Source organism: Syzygium oleosum, unplaced genomic scaffold, assembly GCF_021117445.2.
Source record: "Syzygium oleosum isolate NSW1041296 unplaced genomic scaffold, Sole_v2.1 Sole_v2.15, whole genome shotgun sequence".
In the NCBI taxonomy this organism is placed as follows: domain Eukaryota; kingdom Viridiplantae; phylum Streptophyta; class Magnoliopsida; order Myrtales; family Myrtaceae; genus Syzygium; species Syzygium oleosum.
Window position 1 is genome coordinate 8,023,375 of NW_026607499.1, and position 23,254 is coordinate 8,046,628.

General features: G+C 38.7%; 2 protein-coding genes across 3 annotated transcripts; both read left to right on the forward strand.

Annotated features, from left to right (window-relative positions):
* Positions 1-213: 213 nt before the first annotated feature.
* On the forward strand, positions 214-4,288 carry LOC115675450 (protein FATTY ACID EXPORT 4, chloroplastic). Of its 2 annotated transcripts, XM_030598107.2 has the most exons (5): positions 214-662; positions 820-884; positions 3,281-3,368; positions 3,543-3,686; positions 3,854-4,288. In XM_030598107.2, the coding sequence occupies exons 1-4, from the start codon at positions 374-376 to the stop codon at positions 3,650-3,652; spliced, it is 552 nt and encodes a 183-aa protein (XP_030453967.1). In that variant the 5' UTR covers positions 214-373; the 3' UTR covers positions 3,653-3,686; positions 3,854-4,288. The 2 variants fall into 2 exon arrangements, with proteins under 2 accessions (XP_030453967.1, XP_030453964.1); XM_030598104.2 differs by having other exon boundaries at positions 215-662; positions 3,543-4,288.
* Positions 4,289-17,091: 12,803 nt separating this feature from the next.
* On the forward strand, positions 17,092-22,808 carry LOC115675449 (probable aquaporin NIP5-1). The gene is made up of 4 exons (XM_056318460.1): positions 17,092-18,021; positions 20,482-20,901; positions 21,129-21,190; positions 22,096-22,808. Exons 1-4 carry the CDS (start codon positions 17,815-17,817, stop codon positions 22,289-22,291), a joined length of 885 nt encoding a protein of 294 aa, XP_056174435.1. The 5' UTR covers positions 17,092-17,814; the 3' UTR covers positions 22,292-22,808.
* Positions 22,809-23,254: the final 446 nt, after the last annotated feature.

Below are 23,254 nucleotides of genomic sequence, written 5' to 3' on the forward strand. Positions count from 1 at the left end.
ACCACCTACTTTGAGTAAAATTTAAATTTTTTTAGGTGCAAAAAATATCAACAAATCAAAACAGATTTCTGTTCCAGAAATCAATTTCTAGAGCAGAATTAATCATGTTTTACCAAACAGATTTTTTCTCCGGAAATCAATTTCTGGCAAGAATTTGATTTCTGAGCAGAATGGTTATCATTCGCACCCTAACCGACTCTGATCCGGTCAGAAAAATTCACGTCGAAGTGAAGCATTGAGACGCAGACACACTCGTTCGCGAGGATTCTTGGAATTTTCCCCGTCGTCATCCACCGATTATACACCCGTTTATCTTCCTCAGCATCCCTCCCTTTCGCCTCGCTTCCTCCGGCAGTGTCCGAACCAGAAGAAGATGTCATTCTCGCTGTCGCCGCCTGCATTCCCGCTCGAACCGCCACCAGTCGTCCCACGCTCCCGCCGCTCGAACCACCGTCGCCCCGATCGCCCTGCCGCCTGCCGTCTCGATGGTCGCGCTGCGGCACCGCTGGGGCGGAGGCCTGGCGTCGGCTCGGGGCTGAGGCTGAGCGAATTGCCCGGCCACGGGCGACGCCGTTTCCGGTGCAAGGCCCAGCTGGGTGACCTCGCTCCCGTCACCTCCGCCGTTTACGGGTCTCTTCTTCTCGGCGGCGGCCTCTTTGCCTGTACTCAAATCTCTTCTCTTCTTTGGCAATTGCTCGTTCACGTTGATTCCGATATGCACCTTTTTATTTTTGTTCTTTTGATGGGTAGTTTAATGGTGATATAAGTGATGACGTGTTTGCGATGAGAAGTGAAGTTTGGGGAAATTTGTGGGTGCAGTTAGCAGGTCAGGAAGCAAGGGCTCACTTGCTGGAGGGTGCACTGGGGCAGTTCTAATGGCCACTGTGAGTGGAATTATCTCTAATTTATCTGTTTTGTTGAATTTTCGAATTCTTTCCTCCTTTTCTGGATAAATTTGTGATGTTTAGCTACTTAAAGACACGATGGACCAAATGTCCTGCTATGAAAGTGAAAGAAGAGATTTGGTACTTCTCTGGGGCTTCTTGGTATCATTCTAGAGTAGAAAGTGGGACTTGGTTAAGGGAATCCCACAAAAGAAGGGTTGATCCCGTTCATGTAGTTTTGTTCAGAGGAGGATCTGAAACCTTGAGGGGACTTGGCAGTCCTGCTAGAAAGTAGCAATTGTGGGTGTATGTTATGGACATATAGGGAGACAATGGCGGAGACAGAATTTTAAGGGTGGGATTGGGGGTGAGTAAGGAAAAATCCTGAACATTTTGTTGGGTGAAATTGCACTTCATCGAGTACCTGGTGTTCTATGGCCTACCCCAGCCCCCCGAAACATTTGGATAAACATTGAAGGAGTGCAGTCTTGTCGATTAACCTAGTTTTGCATCAGCGTCAACTGCTTTTCCCTTTTGAACTTTTTTTGGTCCAATGACGTTGTTATTCAGCAAGCATTAGCTGCTCAATCCCTTCAAAAATTTTCTCCTGCAGGTGCTATTTTCACCCACTTTGTTTGTCTGTCCAATATCAGAACCTAAGATGTATCCATGTTTACCTCTGAATGATGGATTGTTATTGCATAGTAGATATATTAGCAGAGTGAATTTCGCATTTGGGCATCAAACTTATATCTGGGTAGCATGAGATATTCGCAGAAACAAGTGGATGTTATTTCCCCATAGAAAATCAAGGTTTGGAGAAGCAATAGAAAATCTAGCTCTGATTTTTAATAGTAATTAGAGTATGAAGAAGAATTTAAAAATTTTTATGAGACTCAGTGCCTCTTTGGAGGAGAGACTGATCAACTGCTTTTAAAGTTATCGAGGGATCAAAAGTTGCTGTCTAACTTTCATGCGATTTGTCTCTGTCATCAAACAAAAACAATATCCTGCACCATATACTTATTCTGGAAAAATTGCCCTTTGGCCATTAGCTTTCAAAGGAAGAGTCTACTGGCTGCATACATCGAATGATCAAACTCCATGCTTCAGGATTTTCAGGCACTAGATCTGTCTCAATTCACTTCAGATTAGATTCTGTTCACGTTTAATATGGTTACCGATGTCCTTCTTTATTTAGTTTGTTTATGTACTTCTGTCTGATTCACTGGTAATAGAGGTATTTGCTAGTCATTTAAGCTAGGTTGGTCCTGCTCTTGTGGTTTTAAAGACACACCCACACAAATCCTTTGTGATGAACTTGGTGGTCAATGAGATATCATTAATTATGATTACACATTACCACTGTTGGATGCAATTGACTACTCTCTAGAAGAGTACCTTTTCAGTTCTTCTGTAGTTATCTTGTTAACCTTGCCTTTAAATAGTTTGAAACGCTACAGAGTTCACTCTGAGATTCTGGAGCATTCTGCAGAACTAGTTTACTTAGGTTGTAGTTTGGAGGAGAAGTGAAAGGTTGCATCTTAATTCTATGGAGAACTAATGATAGGAGTTCTTCTTCACAGCTTTCACAACATTCGAATTTATTCCTCTTTTATATGAGGATTCATTTGGAACAATTTTAGTATTATGGTGAAGGAAAAGGTTGCCATTCTCTTCCTTTTTCAGTTTAAGCTTGTGTGAAATTTTTCATTTTTTAAATAAGTTGTATGGCTGAACTGCAAATTAATGCATAACATGTGCAATTTTTTAGATGCCTGAAGGAAAGGGTTTTGAGGAAAGTCCCCTAAGCAGTGCCTCTTTTACTTTATTTCTGTTACATTATTTTATTGTTCGTGAGGCTGTCATCAATAAATTCTAATTTCACCAAGAAGACGGCTCAATAAGGCTTAAGCTACAATGGTTTCTTGGCAGCACGCTGTCTGATATGTGCTCTAGCCTTAGGAGTAGAATTAGTAAAATTGCATTGCATTGATTCTCTATAATTCTGAAGAAATTAAGGATATCTGGTGAACTCTGAAGTTTCTCTAGTGCCACTTCAATTCTGTCTTACTTCCCCTTGTTCTAGCCCTTGTCCCGGCAAAGACCTTGTCCTAAAGCTTTACTACTTAAGAAAACCTTCTCAGAGAAACCAAATATGCACGTCACATGTACTTTAATGTGTGGCTTTCTTGCTTCACATGCATTAGGGGACTGACTAAAAGGACGATAGCAACACTGATAGCCCGTCATTTGAATACCTTCTTGATGTCTGAATGAGCGGAAATAGAAATCCAGTTAATAGTGCCTTTCGAAACTCTTCATCTAAGTCCTTGATAGTCACTAACTGATGTGACTAATTAAAAACAATACATCTTATGTTGTTTCTCATGCAGGCTTTCTATCTTATGCAAGCACCAGAGACGAAATCAATTGGTTACTCACTTGGATTTGGCGGTGCCTTTCTTTTCTCGTCCGTGTTTGGTAAGCTCCAAACGCTACGATTCCCTTACCCTGCATTTTGATTTTGCATTCGGCTCATGTAGTTATCTGGCTAGTTGCTTATAATATACAGACTTATGTTGAAGGCCGAGGCTCCTCATTTCCTGCTTGTCCTCTCGGTGCTGTAATTTTGTCCCTCTTCTTTTGCTGTTTCAGGTATACGCTTGGCGGCTACACGAAAACTGACCCCAGCAGGTCCTCTACTAGGTCTCTCAGTCCTCGCATTGGCAGTTTTCTTATCTGCTTATTTGCAAGATAGCGTCTGACCAACGAAATGCTTGCTCTCTTGTTCTGATAAAGGTTTGTGGGAATGTGCTACTACTTGTTATAGTTGTCACTCTACATGAAATAATTGTGAGATTTCTCACTAAAAATATGAAACAAAAAGAAAAAGAATGGAAAAATCATTGAGCTGACTATCTCAATTGAGATCCTCCCTTCAACTTCTGTCTTCAATAATTGTTTAGAGGCTACCGACGTCGGAAGTGGTTGCACTCTCCATTCAAAGGTAATGTCTGGACTGAGAGAATTGACTTTTGACCCATTTTGGTGATGTCTGCATTAAAGAGAGTTTGAAAAGTGTATCTGAGCTGTTGTGGGATCTGCTGGTGATCCCAACTCCCTCAAAGTCAACGTGGATGTGAAGACATGAAGCTACACATGGATCACTTCAATTTTCTAGTGGAAACAAATTGGCTGAGCTCTTTTCCCCCACTTTTTACTCTCTCCTCTCCCTCTAATTTTCATCAGCAAAATTGGTGCTGAGTATTCAAATTCTTATTACTGTCTCTGGTTTTGCGAGAGCAATTTTCCTTCATGAGCATTTTGTTAGGACTGGTCTGTGTGGATTTTTGCAGATCCATAATGCTTCTCTTTCTGATTACATTTTGGGTTTGGGATCACATTGGGTCTGATTTTTCAGTAAGATTAGCTCTTAGTTTTAGCCAATTGATGGTATCATGCCCATACACGTGCTCGTTGTAAATTTGCGAAATCTTCGCCGGTGAATCGCATAACTTCTTGATAAAAGGTCTTGTAGCTTGTAGTTGTGATTCTTTTTAACAAAATCAGAAAATGAGGAAGAATATGAAGCTTTTCAAATGAAGAATAGAAGAACAGTGTCTTTGCCTTCTCAGCGGAAGAATGTGTGGGAAAGATTCTATTCATGACAAAATACTCATTTCTATTCATGCGATGAAACTTTCGTCTAAGAAAACATTTAGTTTTAATCAATTAATCCTTTAGAATGCAAATAAATTAGTCTTGCAAATTCCCTTCATCCTTGCTCAAAAAAAATAAAAAATAATTAAATAGGGTTAATACTACGAAAAACCCTAAGTTGGTACACTTGTGAGAAATTTATCATAAACTAATTTTTTGATTATCAAAAACCCTAAACTAGTACAATTATGACAAATTTACCTTCTTTTAGTTTCCATTAAATTTTACTTTTAATTTTCTGAATTGAATGGCGTGTGGCAGTTGACTAGTATATAAGTTTGGGGTTTTATCCTCATGTGTACTAGTTTGTGATTTTTCGTGGTATTAATTCAATTTAACGGAGGGTAAATTTGTTGCAAATATATCAGTTTAAGGTTTTTTGTGGTAAATAAATTAGTTCGGGGTAAATTTGTCACATGTGTACTATTTTTGGGTTTTTGATTGTAAAAAAATTAATTTATGATGAATTTGTTGCGGGAGTATCAGTTTGGAGTTTTTTGTGGTATTAATCTATAAAAATAAAGGGTCATATTAGTTATGATGTAAGCCAGCTTGGGCAGAAAAATGGTCAATTTGGTTTGTGACCAAGGGTGAAACTAAGGCGGGGAGCAATTTCCTTTTCCATGCCATAACCATCAACAGTGCCGAGCCATATTATAAAAATCACAGAAATTTGTCTAATTGAACACGACAACTTATTACTCTTGAAACCCAAACATGACATGTCTAATTATTAGGATGATATGACATTTTTGCGTATAGCATGTTCAAGAACTTGTTTCACGCATCAACATGCATAGGCGAACAAAAGCATGGACAAGCGAGTCTTATATTAACAATAATAATAAATTGATCCACTAACGAAGTACACCTCAACGAGCTTTAAAGTATTGAAAAGGTGAATTCGTACCCAACATGCCTGTTTATTTAGCATTAATGGGTTGATGTGTTAATGGCACGAATGAATAGGCTAATCTCAACCTAACGCTCTTCAATTCAAATCGACAGAATCGTGTATGAATAGAATTGTATATGAATAGCGTCCGTCAATCAATGATCAAAGAGAAATGTAAAGAAAAGAGAAATTAATAAGGGGCTTCTCATGAATGACCCAACAATCTTCATTAAGCTTATTTTTTACTCAAAGGGAGTCTATGAAAGTGTCTTTAGACTTCTAAAAAGAGATTTGATCAATCAAAGAGAACCCCGCTCGAACTATTCTTTTTGCTTTTACTGACATCTCTTCAAAAGCTCTCAACCACGAATAAACAAATCATTTCACTACACTTCACCATCTGGATCAGACGCAAGGAGAGAAGCTTCTGGGGGGTTGCTGGGTGATTGGTGTCTTTGGTTGTGCGTCTCTTGGCAAGCCTGGCATTTGCGTCAAATAAAGGTTTGATTATGCCATCTCTCACTCCACACTTTTCTCAAAAAGAATGGAGGTGAGCAAAAGAAGGGGGCTGCACACACTAGAATGAATTGATGTTACCTTTGTCTTTTGAAATGATTTTGCAGCATCTTTTCTGGTCTCGGATTAATAGAAACTTGACGTCCCTCATTCAGTTCATGCCACAGGTTCTCCAAGAGATAGAGAGAGAATGTGTGCATGTGATAGTCAAACCACTGAATCTTCTTTTTTCCTCACATGCAATCATGACTCTTCATCAGCACAAGGAAAAAGCGCACTTTGCACTTCCTCGCACAAATCAAATGTCTTCTATGATGATTCGTGGGACGAAATCATGGTGCTAAAGCTCATTGCTCTTTCCTTTTTCTAATTAAGTGGAGATTTCATTAAAGATTATGTGTGGATTCCACACCATTGGGACTAGATTCCTTTGATTTTGCGAAGTGCTTTATTGGGTTTTGCGGAGGTTGGGTTTTGGCAGATTATGCATTTGATTACAGTGTAGGACAGAGAATTAGGAAAGGGAAGTCTCAAACTTTTATTGAACCCTAAAAAATGTTCAACTTCCATCACTATCTATAAACGTGAACTGACATCATTATAGTCTCTCTTTTAAAGAGAGATCATCTCCCCTAAAGTTTTGTCTTCTTGTGCCCGTGTCACGAATTGTCCATTTCTCATTTCAATCGAGAAAAACTTTTATTTGGGTGCTTCATAATGTGCTACAATTTTGGCAAAATCATTGTTGAGTGAATGGACAATAGCCTGCACTGATGCACTTCACCAAATATGCCTATTTGATGCCCCCAAGTAAACAGGCTCACGACATTCGCCAGAAAAGAGTAAACACAAGCACGAGCTTGAACCCTAGCAACCACTAAAGAAAAAAGGGGGAAAAAAAGAAAAAAGAAGAAAAGGAAAGAACATTAAAGGAAGATATCTCTGTTAACAATCACTTAGTCTCTCTAATCAAGAAAGGGGTCTGTGTATTTGGACTTGGTGGCCAAGTATTCTACTGTCATTATGCTTGGCTAATCTCGCAATGTTTCGAATATATTAAAGTGCCCTTTGTCTAATGGAGGAATATAAGTTAGATTATCTAATGGGGCCAAGGAATTAGAATCTAACTAATCAGCACAATGTCACAAAGTGAAAGTCATAGTCATGCCCTCTAATTTGTTTAATGTAATGTTTTTTTTTTGCCTTATTAGAACAATGCAATTGATCAAGCACTTTTGGAATGAAAGCACAGGTGCCTTGTTAATAAATGCAATTGAACTATTCATGAAAACACAAAGTTAGTGATCTGTAATCCGGGACAAGAATAGTGAAAAGGAACATCATAATTGTGTGTGTGAAATGTACCAAACAAATGCATCTAAGATTCCCCCCAATTCTTTCCTTAATATGAATAATAAAAAAAGAAGTTTACCTACCCAGATCGCATGTATCATGCACATCCCATAAAGTATCATATACAGAGAATGAATGAATGTAATGCTCATCATTTACTAGCTCGTTTGGCCTTTTTGGAATTTGGGAAGCCAACTCAAGAATATATATGAGAATTTTTTTTCAAAAAATTGAAGAAAAAAGAGATGATTCAAAGCATACTATCATAGTACTATCATCTTCCAGCCCTATGGGTTTGAAGGAATGAAAGCGTATGATAATGAAAAACAATCACGAACTACCACGTCTTGGAATTTGCAATTTGTTTGTTTAAACAAATACAGAACCAAGTCTTGCAACGTGCAGTTCCATATGCGCAGGCTCTCCTTGTTTGGCGTCACCCTCGTTTGGTTTCTTTGAGAACACTCAAACCCCAGCTGTTAAGAGGTCATCACTCATAATGTAAGATGGATTACTTTTGCTGAATTTTCATTCACTGATGTTTCTTTACTTCTTTTTGACGATTTTCTGTTGTTCCAACAGCTCATCAATACCAAAAAGGAGGAGGCTAATTAGGGCAGTGAAGAGTGTCAAGTTAGCCCCTGATGTTATCACTTCGGGGCTCTTAACCCCATCAAAATGGTGCTATGAGCTAATTAACGTCTGAGAGACTCGATCCTCTCATATTTATCTAGGTTTAGATCTAATTATTACATTAACCATAGTACAATCATGACATGGAAGTTAGGTCCTGCACGTGGAAGATTTACAAAAATGACAAAAGGTTACAAAAGTAGCTAAACACTGCAGCCACTTAAACAGGGACGAGATTATTTTCCTTTGTAATTTGATTCCTAAAGGAGTTTGTAGCAAGTACCCACCGTTTGTTGAAGTAATAGATCTCATACCCCTCGTGTCTAATGCCAATCTTCTCAAAAGTCAAACATTACTTTGGCAAAACATAATTTTTTTCTAGGGATACTTTTATAAGTGATTATTTATGACGATGAGCATACGGGGAAGTGAGTTTATTAGAGAGAGAAGCTCAATCGATGAAATGGAGTCGTTATAGGATTTATCGATTAATTACAAAAAGATTAAGTATTTAATACCACCATTTCTTCCCTTCCTTTTGTATGCTTAACAAATTCTTTTACTTGTCTAGTTATACACGAAGATTCTTAAGCTATAATTGGAACTATCGAGATTTTCCTTTTTGACTAATCAAACGCACTTAAGAAAGGTTATCGCAATGCCAGCCCAAAACTTGAAAGATTTCCGCATTCACACAAATTTTCAAACAAGTAAATGAACCGCACTTGGTATACTTCGGCTTGCGAGCCAAAGTACACTGAATAAAACAAGAAGAGCATCATCACATCATCAGCATCACGTACAAGATTTGAGTTTAATTTCTTCTTTTTTTCTTTTTTAGCAACAAGCACTCTTAAGTAATTAGTGTCCCCGTTAATTATGCTTACGGTGCACAAGATATAGAATGTCGGCCGACCAAGTACTGACAGGATAAACTTTGTTTTTCTCACATACTTCCAAATTGAGGGAGCTTATAATTGCAAGTACATGAACTATAATATTAATACTAATTTTTCGAAAGTTAGGAGCTCAACGGTTTCCCTTCAACTGGTGCATGTTTCGTACGGCCTTCTAGTAGAAGAAACTACAGCTTCTATGAAAGGGTGTTTGGTAGTTTTTAATTTTTTTAAGGTGTTTGACGAATTCTCCCTAATTGTGGTACCTTTAAAATTGCAGCCACTTTTAGAAAATTGTCACATTTAGCTTTAACGTGTTATAATCAAACGCATGTGAGTTACAAAAACAGGTGAGCATTGAGTTTAGTTCAACCTAAGGACCGGTCGGAACTGACTTGGTTGGTTCTAAGTAGACCTGTTAAACGGGTGGGTCGGGTCGGGTTTGGGTCGGGTCATAAATGGTCCGACCCAAATTGACCCATTAACCCGTTTATGACCCATTTATTCATAGTGTAAATATCTCGACCCATACCCGATCCGACCCATACCCAACCCATACCTGACCCGACCCATATTGCTAAAATACTTTTATATTTAACCTAATCTAGGAATACTTGTTTCTTACGATTTTTTTTTAAAATTATACTGCTAAAACATTTTATGCAATATAAAGCTAGTGAAAATTTTTTATAATTTTTTTTTAAATTGAGGTTCTGTTTGTTTTACAAAAAATGCGACATTTCTAGAAATTTTTTTTTCATTAAGTCATTATCCAAGAAAATAAAAAAAAATTAATATTTTTTTATTTTTTAAATCGAATTTTTAATTATTTTGTATTTTTATTTTTTTCTTTTATTTTTGGCCGATCGCCGGCCGCCGTGGCCGGCGACCGACCACAGGCGAGGACGAGCTCGCCGGAGGCCGGCGAAGCTCGTTCTCGCCGATCTGGCGAGGTCGAGGCCTCGCCGGCCTCAGGCGAGGCTGGAGCCTCGCCGGGATCGAGCGAGCCTCGAGGTCGCCGGAATCGGCGAGGCTCGAGCCTCGCCTGAGGCCGGCGAGCTCGAGCTTCGCCGGCCTCCGGCGAGGTCGTCCCGCCCCGGTGGCCGGTCGCCGTGGCCGACCACCGGCCGGAATTAAAAAAAAAAGAAAAAGAAAAAAGAAAAATAAAAGAAAAAGAGAAAAAATAAAAATAATTAAATTTCGATTTTTTTTAAACATCTTTATAAAGAGGGAGAAAGTGTGTGGATGGGTCTAGTGGGTGGCTTGGACATGGGTTCCAAACTCAACCCATTTAGACCCATTTATCTTTAAGCTTTAAAATTTAAAACCCATTTAATGTTGACTCTTTAAAATTAAAGTGACCCATATATGACCCATTTATTTTTAAATGAGTCATATATGGGTTTAAGACCCATTTTGACACCTCTAGTTCTAAGCCAGTTCTGAGGAAAATTGGTTTGATTCCCGATGGAATTGCCAGTTCTACTCGGGAGTCGGTCCAACCAGGTCGGTTCTTAGGTTGAACTAGCTTTAAAACGTTTGGAAGCCTCTTTTGGAAAAATATACTTTTGCAACCATCAAGATTTGAACTGTGATCTTCAATATAATCAAACAAACACATAAACACTTGACTTAGGAATGCTTTTGCTATAACATGGTGCAACTTTTATAAGAATGACCTAGTTCCTGGGTAGAACCAAGAACTAGCGATTTTAAAACCGACCGGCTTGATTCATGATTCCAATATTTTGGAACCGGACTTACCGGGTCGGTTCTAGGTTTGAAGCCGGCAACCAACCCACCCTAGAACCATTTGCTCCTAGTTACAATGCTTCAACATCACATCACAACACAACTATAACTATACCAAGGACATGTTCAACATGATTGGTGAGGGAGTTGCTTAAAAGAACTAATTTCTAACGTGGTAAGTGAATTCCTGTCATTGGACCGAGTTCGAGTCACTATATCTACACATTTTTTAAGTACTGTCTATGAAAACATAAATTTATTGCTCTGATGAATTTTAATGTGCACGAAGTGAGATTGTAACATGCTAGACTCTCTTAACGTCCTTGACAAGCCATTGTTAGAAATAAAACTCTTAGTAGTAAATGGAAGGAGTTGCTAAAGTAGCAAGTTAGTCTTTTTATCTCCCTCTCTCTTCTATATCCATGTCCTCTTCAACCTTCAGCCATGGGGGAGGGTTTGAGCTAGTCTCACCCTCCCCTTCCTCTCTTGTTGATTTTGTTTGAGTTTTCTTATTCTTCTTCTCTCCTGATCTAAATCTAGGAGCTTTTTTCTCCCTTTCTAGTTCTAGATCCGAGAATTTGAATCCTCCTGATCTAGTTCTAGATTTAAGAGCAATTCTAATAATGTTTTTGGGGATTCGATATCCCTGTATTCTGTTCGTTTACAAGTCCTCTGCTTTCAGTTTCAATGGTTATCGAGGAGCTTTGGGGTCTCACTGGATTACAAAAATTCGATATTCCAAAAATTAGATCTATGTTTATTCAACCCGTTTATGTTGTCTCCGAACATCAATGGTATAGGGAAAGCCAAACCTAGGAGCACAACGCCAATTAGCAACGTCGTACTTATTGGAGAAGGAATTTCTGGCGTGTGCTCATCATTAACGATGAAACGAGATCCAATGATCGGGCGCTAATTATCTTGCTTGATAGATCTATACTTATGGAATGAACGCATGCTTAACCATGCTGGTTTTCCTGTTGATCCTCCTTGTTTTCTTGATTTTGCTTTGTTTTGTAGTATTTTGAGCTTTAATCTGCTTAGATTTTCTTTACCATGAAAGTTTATGGATTTCTCAATTTTTGTGAACAATAAATATAATTTTCTTTCGATAAAAGAAATCCTCGTGTCACTCAAAATTTATGAAGTCGAATCATCATTATGTCTATTGGTATGCGTGCGCAAGAATAAATATACTTAAGTAACTCTTTAGTATGCCTAAGATGGGGCCCGTCACACTTGTCAGGATAAGTTAGGGTACGTATGGTAACATTTGTGTTCCTGAAAATAATTTATGTTCAGAAATAGTTTATTCTATTTCTATTCTCTAGACGAGATTTTGAATAGAATAATGCGTTTGGTAACTGTACAAAATTTCTATTTCCGAAATAAAAAAAAGAATAGAAATACGTTTGGTACAATCCTAAAAATTTCTATTCCCAAGTTTTTTAATTTAATTATAAAAATGTCAGTGAAGACTTAATGATTTATGTTTGAATGAAACTAGACAAGAAATAGAATCAAAATATATTATGATATAGAATTGGATGACCTTAATACAATCATAAAGAAAATTAGTCCTTATAGACAAAGCAAATACTGGGTGGTGGTTAAGGAAATTGAGGTTTGGGGTTTAGCATTTATGGTTTAGGTTTTTAGGGTTTTGTGTTTAGGATTTTAGGTTTTAGGGTTTCGGATTTAGGGTTTTGAGGTTTTGGGTTTTGGGATTTGGGGTTTGGGTTTTTGGGTTTTGGGTTTTGGGTTTTGGGTTTTGGGATTTGGGGTTTGGGTTTTTGGGTTCGGATTTTGGGGTTTCAGGTGTTAGGTTTTAGGGTTTCTGATTTTGGGTTTTAGGATTTCGGGTTTTAGGTTTGGGGTTTAGAGTTTTAGGACTTAGGGTTTCGATTTTTGATTTTGGGGTAGGGTTTTGGGGTTTGGGATTTAGGGTTTTGGGTTTCGAGTTTGGGTTTTGGGGTTTGGGATTTGGGTTTCGGGTATTAGGTTTTAGGGTTTAGGATTTTGGGTTTAAGGTTTTAGGATTTCAGGTTTTAGGGTTTTGGGTTTTGAGTTTTAGGATTTAGGGTTGCGGTTTTTGGGTTTGGGGTTTAGGGGTCTAGGGTTTGGGTTTTGGGGTTGGGGGTTTGGGGTTTTAGGGTTTTGGGTTTGGGGTTTAGGATTTCGGGTTTTAGGGTTTCAGGTTTTGGGATTTAATGGTTTATGAAATTGTTTCTCTAAAATAAAATTGTTTCTCTTTTTGTTTCTGGGAATAGAAAAGTAGATTTTTTTTACTTCTTATTTCTGTTCCAAATCTATTCCCCTGCCACTTTTCTATTCCGGAGAATAGAAAAATTAACTGACATACACAAACGGATTTCTGTTCTTTTTCTGTTCGAACAAAGGAACAAAAAAACAGAGAAATAGAAACATTACCAAATGCGTCCTTAGATGCTTGATATATTTCAAGATGACCTATTGTTAGAGAGAGAAAAATTCTAGTGTGGTCAATTTTTTGAAGTAAAAGGAATTTTCTAAATATGGCAAAAAAGTCGATGTTCACCACATAAAAATGTGACAAGTTGCTGGCCAGTGAGTACCTATGCAATTGAAATTTCATAGAAAGTAAAGTTCCACCAAAATAGGGAGGCAACAAGTGGAGAAATAAACGAATCTAAGATGAATTATTGACATATGCAGGATAACATATTATAAACCCTAATATTTCATTTATAACCTATTTTCCTTTTGTGTTTTTTCCCGTTAATGACCCAAGCTTAATATCCAACGAACTAAAATACACATAAATAACAATTAATGCCACATGTTTGCGAAAGTTTTATATGCTAAGAGAAAATTTCCTTGGAAACGAGAATTAATTAATTGCCCTGTTCATTCAACCGGCTTACAATCAAAACGACATCTGTTAAATTATATCACACATTGCTTAAGTACATAGTTGCAATCTGTTTTAACTTTCATCCGGTCTCATTCCACTGATTAGTTTAAATATGATGTTCTTGTAGCCGGGTTTTAGTTATTTGGGACACTTTGTTTTTCGCATCGCATGTGATTTTTCTTGATCTCTATGTTTCCAAAACTCTATTTTCAAGAGATTTGGGATTCTCTAAATTAGTGAGTAAATTCACATTTTAAAAGTTTAACCCTCTTGGATGAACGACACGTCAGCCAACTCTATATAAACGGCTCAGAAGTGTCTTCAATTTTTATTTTTTTACATTCTTCTTCTTCTTTCCTTTTTCCATGTTCTTCCCTGTTCTTCCTTCTTCTTCCCAAGCAATCACCGTCTTGTCATTACCAACTCAAGCGTGCATTGCCACCTTTGTGTAAATTTGTATAGAAGGTGATAATATTCTGATAGTGAATTTGGGGTAAGATTCAGCTACCCCTAGCTGTAAAAGTTATCTATCATTTTCAAAAATTACTGAAGATTGACATGATTTATATTGTGACAAGTTTCCATACTGCATTATGTGGCATTAGAGCAAAATTCTTTCTACATTAAGATTATCTTAGAGCAAGAATCTTAACCCAACTTTACCTTCCATAATCACAGTTGAATAAATTAACGTGCTCCAATTGCCTTGCTATCCTGCTTTCTGCTGGGCCCTCGTTCAACTAAAACCCTTCAAACCATTTCTTAAAATAAAATTGTCTTCTTCTAACCCAGGCATATTCCTTGAGTATTTCATTATGTAATAAATTGATGATGCCAGATTAATGAACAACCACAAGAGGGACGCGCATTGCCAAGGAATTATAACGAAATCAAAGGGCTGATTTACTGCCCCTAATCAGCTTAGATTGAGAGAATAACCTTAATGAAAAAAAGAAAAAGAAACCCTAAGAAGCGTATAATTCTATAGCAAGTGTGCAGGGGTGGTTGTGCATGTATGCAGTTAGCATATCACGCCCTTTGACAGACAAAAAGATCATTAATTTCAATGGGAGGACCAATGTTTTTTCTCTCTTTCTAAAGCACGGGGAAGGTGTAGCCAGCGAGAGTGCGGGGCCTTGTGCTAGCTATAGCCACTCTTTGTTAATTATGTTCCTCGTTCTAAACTAATGAAAAGAAAGCGGGCAAAAGGTATAAGGAATCAAGGAGATTAGGTAGTGGGGTTTATGCAATTGTTAGATGTGTATAATTCTCTTTTGATTCTCAATGATCAACAATTAGACACATCTAACAATTGCATAAACCCCACTCACTAACCTTCTTGATTCCTTTTAACGTTTCCACCCTTTCTTTTCTTAACTAGGGACAAAAGATGCGCCTACTCCTAATTAATATCAAATTAGGCCGTGTTTCGGGAGAATATTTAGCCAAGAAAACAAAACAAACTGAACTATAGGAATGAACATGGGTAATCGTAGAAAAATGGTTTCTTTGAAGCTAGCATATTTCTTGTGAGCCATGTTTTCCTCCATCACTCGTAGAAGATTGGTGAGTCACAAACATAGACATCATCCACATTTATACCTAGTTAATTTTGCATGTTGGTAATGCTCATAACCTATATCCATCAATCGAATGCATAATCGAAGGAAAACGGGGATGGAGGAAAATATAACCATCTTGTCACATGTAAGTGAACCTCCCACATGCATGTAAAATACGGACGAAAGACATGAGACGGACAACATAATGTAGGAAAACGGACAGACTAAACCTCCAAAGGGTTCACTAAATGATTGAGCACTTGGTAAGATGCAACACATCCACTGTTCAAATGATAGCCTCTCCACTCATATTAACCTTAATTGGATGTCACGCTCGTCAATTGTTAGTGAAGCCTCATCTAATGCACGTGAACATGGTGATTTGCAAGTAGTCACTCGGATATCCTACGTTATAAAAGAACAAACAGACTAATAAGAGTAACTTATAGAATATAAGAGAGTGTCGAGATTCAAACTCGTGACATGTGCTTTTAATATTACGTGGAAAGCCATTTTCAAAACATAATCTGTTGTCAGGGAACAAAATCACAATGTGAAAAAAACCATGTTTGCTAGTTGTTTAGGGTCAGATCAATTGGACCGTAGCTATCTTGTATTTTGTGAACGCGGATTTCTGAAAGAATAGTAGGGAACCTACCTTATAGGCTCTCGTGTGCCCTTGAACTTGTCCTTGGTGCTCTATGATTGCTTGCAAGATAGAATCTCCTTTTGACGCTTATTTTTCCATGAAATACGTGTGAACGAAATATAACCTTTTTCCTTTCAATGGTCACAAAAGAGAAGTTTAAGAACTTTAACATGCACGCGTGCTCCATCTAAAGTTGTATTTATAACCAAGTTGACAGAATAGTAACTTGGTTCCAATGTTTGATCAGAAAACAAACATTTCACCGTCAACAATCTACCAACCTTACGTTATGGAGCTAAGTAGCATTTAAACACCACTTATTGCGAAAAATTGGTCGGAGGTCAATATCTTTTTCAGATGGTATCTAGGCTTTGTCTTATAACGAGGTTCGATTTCAGAGTCGACTAGCCCGGTCAATGTATGGAATTCAGAACCTGCATGCAATTTTAACACTATCATAAGTCAAATTTCACATGAAAACACAATCATCAAAGGCTTGCAACGACAGACCTTTTAATCAAATTCGAAAAATTAAGAAGATACCAGCTCGTTAAATTAATCTCAGGACAAAACTAGCAAGGTAGCCTTACCCTCTTTCTTCCTCCCAATGTTTTTTTCTTAAGTATTCGATTTGTGGCTGCTAATTGAGTATAATACTTTAGGTAACTATTTCTTTTTATTAAACACGCCTGCTGGGCCAGCTTAAGGACGATTCGTAGAATAAGGGGGGAAAAGCAATAATGAAACACATTGGTGCATTGGTGGAGAAATAATGAAAGTGAAAAGGAACATGTAAAATATAGATGAACTATATTATATAGTAGGCTTCTTGTGAGGCTGTAAATTTTGCTAAATTAAAGAATTATTCTGACGAAAGCGATTATTTATTTGGGTGAGCCGAAACATGAGGGGGCGTAGTCGTACCTTAAAGAAATGCAGACCCGGTTCATCATCAGCAGGAAGCTCCATCGAAATTATTCATTATTTTTAGGGTTTTAAAAGTCTTGAAAGCGTATGCTTGTTCATTACATTATTGGGTGGGTGGTGGAATTATTTAAGGAAGGAAAGCTTCCACATGACAGCCCAATTCACCCCAGATGCCTCACTGATTTAGCAGAAAGCTCGTGGATTTGACGATCTTGGACGGTTCCCTCGTATCCAACGGTGGAAAGGCGACTGTGAGATTCAATTCTTGTTGTCCCTGTCACTGGAGAAATGATGCGTGAGGTTAAATTAGCTGTGAAGATGATGGGTGGGAGCATTGACTTTTTCGATCATATGAGGGCTCATGTTCATGGCGCTCGTTTTGCGTTATATATACATGCATTTATGCACAAGCTAAACTCATCTCTCTCTCTCTCTGACTTTTCAGTTCATGTGTTAGTGTCTCCGCCATTTCTTTGTCTCCAAGAACACCATCTCCTTCACCCATCTTCTTCTTCCCCTTCCTCAGTTGCACAGCCATAAGATCTCTAAGCCCTCGTACTTAGCCTCTTCCTTTTCGAAGCTGGGTTCGGCGGTTTCCTCAGTTCCTTGAGCTCAACTCCATAAAAACCTCCAGATCATGTAAAAGTTCGTCGCATCAACCCCAGAATTCTCCAACCCAAATCTCGAAAAACCCAAAAAAACTTGTTCATGTTACAGTGGAGCTATCTATCTATTTGTTCTTAGTCTAAAGTGGCTCGTTTCGTTTCTCCAATTATTCCTTAGAGACACATTTAGAAAAACCTGCACAGCATGTAATACCTGCCCTTTTAGCCTCTCACTCCAGGACCGCAAAAAAATTTCCAAAAAAAAACTTATCATTACCCTAGTCATGATTTGTGCATAGTCCTTGGTGTCTACCATTTTAGTGTGGTGAGAATCCTGGAAAAGATCGAGACGAAAGTGTGAGGACAACACTATAAAATCCTGCGAATCATGTAACAGTCGCCTCTGTCTCTCTCTGTCTTGTTCCAAGCTATCCTCCCCAAAAATAAAAAACCCAAAAAAACATCTTAGTTTACTATCTTTAGCCGGTAAGTTCTCAAGAAAAAAGGAAAAAAAAAGTAGAAAGAAATGCCAGAATCGCCGACGGCAGCATCAGCGCCGGCGACGCCGGGGACGCCGGCGCCGCTGTTCCCAGGGATGAGGGTGGACTCGCTGTCTTACGACCGGAAGTCAATGCCGCGGTGCAAGTGCCTCCCGGTGACTGCTCCCACGTGGGGCGAGGCCCATACGTGCTTCACCGATTTCCCCGCTCCTGACATCTCCCTCACCCGCAAAGTAACTCTCTCTCTCTCTCTCCTGTGATTTGGGATCATTGCTTAGTGTGCTAATGAAGATTTGGAGTTGAATTGTTTGCGAATGTTTAGCACTCACTAATTCACCATGTATCGCCTCCTTCGACACATCACATCGGCCATTTCACCCGATCCATGATGGACGGGGTCTAGACAAGGACTTCTTATGTTCCTTTAAGTTTTATGGTCAGCTCGACTCATTTATTCTCTTTCTTAAGAAATGAGGCGGGTTACTCTCTTTTACTATAAATTGCATCACGATTTGATCACCTGCTCCTCATGAGACTAATGTGCCGCGATCTCGTGAAGTCAAATTGACAGTTTGTCAATGTGAAATACTGTGTGAAGTATCGCCCGCACCCATATAGATCATTTTCTCCACACGCGGAGGTGCTTTCTGAGTTATGTGAAGCCATGCTCTCCAAAAACGCATTATTGGGTACCTTTTTTTTTTTGTACTTTTGACTTTCTTTCACGAAGCGGAAGACGCAAAGTGAAATTGCTAGTTCTGACAAAATGTGGAACCTTTGTCCTCTTGTCCGAAGGATGCTTCTTGGGATTTTTTTGCCCCTCCCTTGTTTGAGAAATTATGTCCTTTGTCCCCTACGAGACTTAAAAGAAAAGATAATTCATGATGTGATAGAGCAATTGACTTACTTTAGTTTTCTTAAGTACCTCTCCCAATTTTAATGGTTTTCGCACTAAAACGAGATCTATAAATAAACATTGAAAAAAAAAAAGAATTCGAAAGATTTATTTTGACTTTGCAATTAGTGTTGATCTGTATTCACCTTTTCCATGATTTCCTTCGAGCAATTAAAGTAGATCTCTTTATACACCTCTTTTAAAATGTGTGGAAGCTATTGCGTATTCATGATTTGCATACTTATATTATCGCAAATTGGTAGGAAAGCGATCCCTCATAGGACAGACAAGTATGGGTGGGGTCGTCTAGATACATAAATCAAAACAAAATAGTGCATTAAGTAATTAGAAAGGTCAAACTAGATATTGAATGAATGAATTAGTACATCGAGGAAAAAAAATATATGCATAAAGTACTTGGCATTAGGTTAGAGCTGACGCAGGGCTGTATAACGGTGACTCTTAGCTGATTCTATCTAGATTTTTTTATTGGTTTAGTTAACAATTTGGTGGGTTTCTTGGCTCATAAAACCAGAAGTACTATGTTAGTATATTGGCAGAGATAAGAGAACAATTGTTATATCATGAACTACTGGTGGGACATGGCTTCATCGTGTCTATCTTCCTCACAAAACACCAAGCGCTAAAATTGCTACACTGACCAATGGTGGGGTAGATGCATTTTGGATGTACTTAGTTCTTCATAAATATATAGAAAATATTGATTATGATGATAAAATAATAATGATAATTATAATAAAGTCCAAGCCGTCTTGCTTCGTTTCAATGTTTTTTAATTACACCCACTCCAATTATTTTCAAAAGGACCTTATCTATGGACTAATAAATGATATAGAATCAAATGAAACCACCTCATCGAAGTTGTACGTTGCATTTATATGCATATATACTTAGTACACATGCATCGATAGACATAGACATCTTGATATGGTGGATCTCATGTGTGATTTATGAAACCCCTTTGGTGCACATATGTCGAATTAATTTAGATTCCTTACGCGCCTTCTTTCCTTCCAAGTTTGAACCACCTTATTCTCGAGACACCTTTATCAATGAGGTCGTCATTGGAATAATGAGAATGTCAATTTTACTTTTTAAATTGAGGCCAACCTAATCAACACTTTCATTCGCGCATGCGCAATGTGAATAGAAACGTTGCTATTGGTAGAAAATGGAATTACGGACGGTTTATTGAATGGGAATGAGAGAGAGTCACGATGACATATTTTTCTAAAGTTATTGGTCATTTTTTTGGGTCAATGCTTGGTATTAAATTGTTGTCCCACGGGCATTTTCACTATGTCCAAGACTGTTGCTATTCGTAAATCGGTGCTCTCACGTCATCACCCACTCACTTGCTTGGTCAACTCAATTAAGTAGATGTTTGGATTCGAAAATCAATTTCATTGGAAGATTTTGGAGCTTTGGACTGTCACATCATATCAATATGTAAACATTGTAAAGTGCTCAATGTCAGTTCTTGTATGAAGTTATTAAATTTTTTCGAGTGTCGAGTTAGATGAACAGCTTTCATTTTCTTTTTACTTTTTGCTTTTTGTTCTCCAATTTTGGTCGTCTGCAAAAAAATGTGATCTCTTACTCATTCACTGTGCTGTGATGATCGTTCAATTGTGCGAGTTCTTACTCTCATTATCGTAACAAGTTGTGAAATTAAACCATTCAGAAAATTTATGCATCTAGTTTTCCGTATGACAGATTGAACTGTGCAATTCCATTTTAATCATGTGTTCTAATTTGCTTTAATTATCTGATGCAGCTTGGAGCTGAATTTGTGGGGACCTTCATCCTGATATTCGCAGCGACGGCAGGACCAATTGTGAACCAGAAGTACACCAACTCTGAGACACTGATCGGCAATGCGGGGTGCGCGGGGCTCGCGGTAATGATCATCATCTTGGCAACCGGACACATCTCGGGAGCTCACCTGAACCCCTCCCTCACCATTGCCTTCGCGGCCCTCCGCCACTTCCCTTGGGTCCAGGTCCCTGCCTACATTGCCGCCCAGGTCTCGGCCTCGATATGCGCTTCGTTTGCTCTCAAGGGTGTCTTCCACCCATACATGTCGGGCGGCGTCACGGTTCCTTCTGTCAGCCATGGCCAGGCCTTCGCGCTCGAGTTTTTGATCACTTTCAACCTCTTGTTCGTCGTCACTGCCGTTGCCACCGACACTCGTGCAGTATGTACATGTATCTTCAATTCTTCAAATAGAGGAAAATTGTCTTAGGGCTATTGTATTTTCGGCAAAGAGGTGCTAGGTATATATAGTAAAATCTATTTGGAATCATGTGCCTTATCTTAAGTGAGCATTTATAGACATATTTAACACCCAATAAGACCTTGTTGTATTACTCTCTATATCAATATTAATATGCCTAATTTTTATCTTCTTGTGGTTTTGTGTAGGTTGGAGAGTTGGCTGGAATAGCTGTTGGAGCCACGGTTATGCTGAACATTCTTGTTGCAGGGTATGTGACATTTTCACTCTTCTCATTCATGTCTTCTTTCTTATGATGTGATTGGTTTTATCTCTCACGCATTGCCTACAAACTTTTCGTATCAAAAAAGGTTAAAATTTGATTAAGAATTTCTACATAATTACAACTCAGATCATAAGGGCTACGTACTTTTGGCGAGGACCATGATTTGAAGTTTGGAAAAAGATTTGTGTCCGGAACTTTTTTGATTCTCAAAATGATTCCTAGTCAAACAGAACGAACCCAAACGAAAGAACAGCAAACCAGCTCAGCACCGTCTGTTTCCTCCACATGATTCTACCTAGAGACAGAGTGATTGCTCCCTTTATTTTTTCTAAACCCTAGTTGCATGAGAATATATAAATATTTATTTGTATGTGTGTGTATATAATGCACATACACGTCTAATGGTACGTTATCCTTGTTTTGTTTTGTTTTGTTGTCTGGACGGTGGTAAGTCGAATTGAAAGGAACTTGGAAGTATTAAAAATGGCAAGACCCACCCAAGAGCGTACGTTCCATTGAGTCAAAAATCTACTTAAAACCAAGTAGGGTTTGGTCGGTCACGCCTCGTTCTCATATCACCCATTTCTGTGAAATGAAGGTGATCCTTTTTGCTGTCAGTCGACTTGTCTGCATCTTCCAACTGATATTATTAAAGATTCTCCCAGACAAAGATGTAATCATTCTTTAGCTTTCCTTTGCTTTTTTTCGTTTTATGCTGGGAGTTTAATTATTTGACAAGTAGTGTCGATAGACCGAACAGTCGTGGGATCCGCTCGATTTGACAACCAATTACCAGGATAAATGCAACTCATCAATAAGCGAGATCTGGACCTCTAATATCATCATGCTGCATCTAGCCACTTAATTATCATTGCATTTCTTCCATGCAGGCCATCTAGCGGCGGTTCAATGAACCCGGTGCGCACCCTCGGCCCCGCTGTGGCGGCCGGGAACTACAGAGCCCTGTGGATATACCTGGTGGCCCCGACGCTCGGAGCTCTGGCCGGAGCCGGCACCTACACGGTCGTCAAGCTCCGCGACGACGAGGCCGACCCGCCACGCCCCGTCCGGAGCTTCCGGCGCTAGAGAGGAGTGCTCTCTTGTTTCCCCCCACACAAGTACTATATGCTTAGCGTATGCCAAAATGGTCGTTTGAGACTGTTCCATTCACTATCATGGGTATTTTGGTGGGTGAGGGAGAATCGCTGTGGGTGATAAAGGGTCTTCAAAAAGAGAAAAAGATAATAAAAAAAAAAGTTAGTGTGGAAGAATAATGTAAGTTTGAGAGCATGGAATGGATGTGACCTAAAGTCCACGCTCTACAGTTTGGGAATGTCTGGGCTTGAATAAGTTGGTGGGCACTGGTAATGCGATCGTGACGCGGGTGACCCATTGGAATCACTGAGTCACTGACTCGGATTCGATGTGTGTTGTTTTTTTTTTGCTAGAAAGATGTGTGTTTTTTGTTTCAGTGTGTTTGTCTTCTACCGAGAGCTCTGGTGTCTGGGCTCTTCCTTCTGCAGTCGTGTTGTGTTTGGGAACGGCGATGACTGTTTATAAATAATTAAAGTGCAGTCGCACATACGTGTGGGATTTCTGTGTAGCATTGGGCAGTACTGTGTGATTGCTGACTGACTGATTGATAGCTTCAGGATTCAGATCAAGCACTAATATTTAAATCTCTCTGTAATAGTTGGATCTAACTTGTGTTTTCATTGTAAACAGTTTCGATTACATTCTTCATTGAGTCAATTGCGTTAGTATCTTCTTCGTTCAATCATATTGCGTTAAGAAGATGTCGAAAAGATAATCGCTTTTGCACGGACTTGATCCATCGTAATGACAAGAAATTATCGTTCAGGCCCTTTTTACTTGAAGTGTTTGGGGAAGTATATGATTTATTTCCCTATCAAAACAATAGATGTGCCTTTCAAGTGTAGAACCTACCACTGGCTAGATTAAACTTTGATCTACCTCAAGACGTCAGATCCGAACCTAACTTAAAAAGAGAGGGGTTAAGTCTAGTCTCTATCATATCAAAGATCCTCA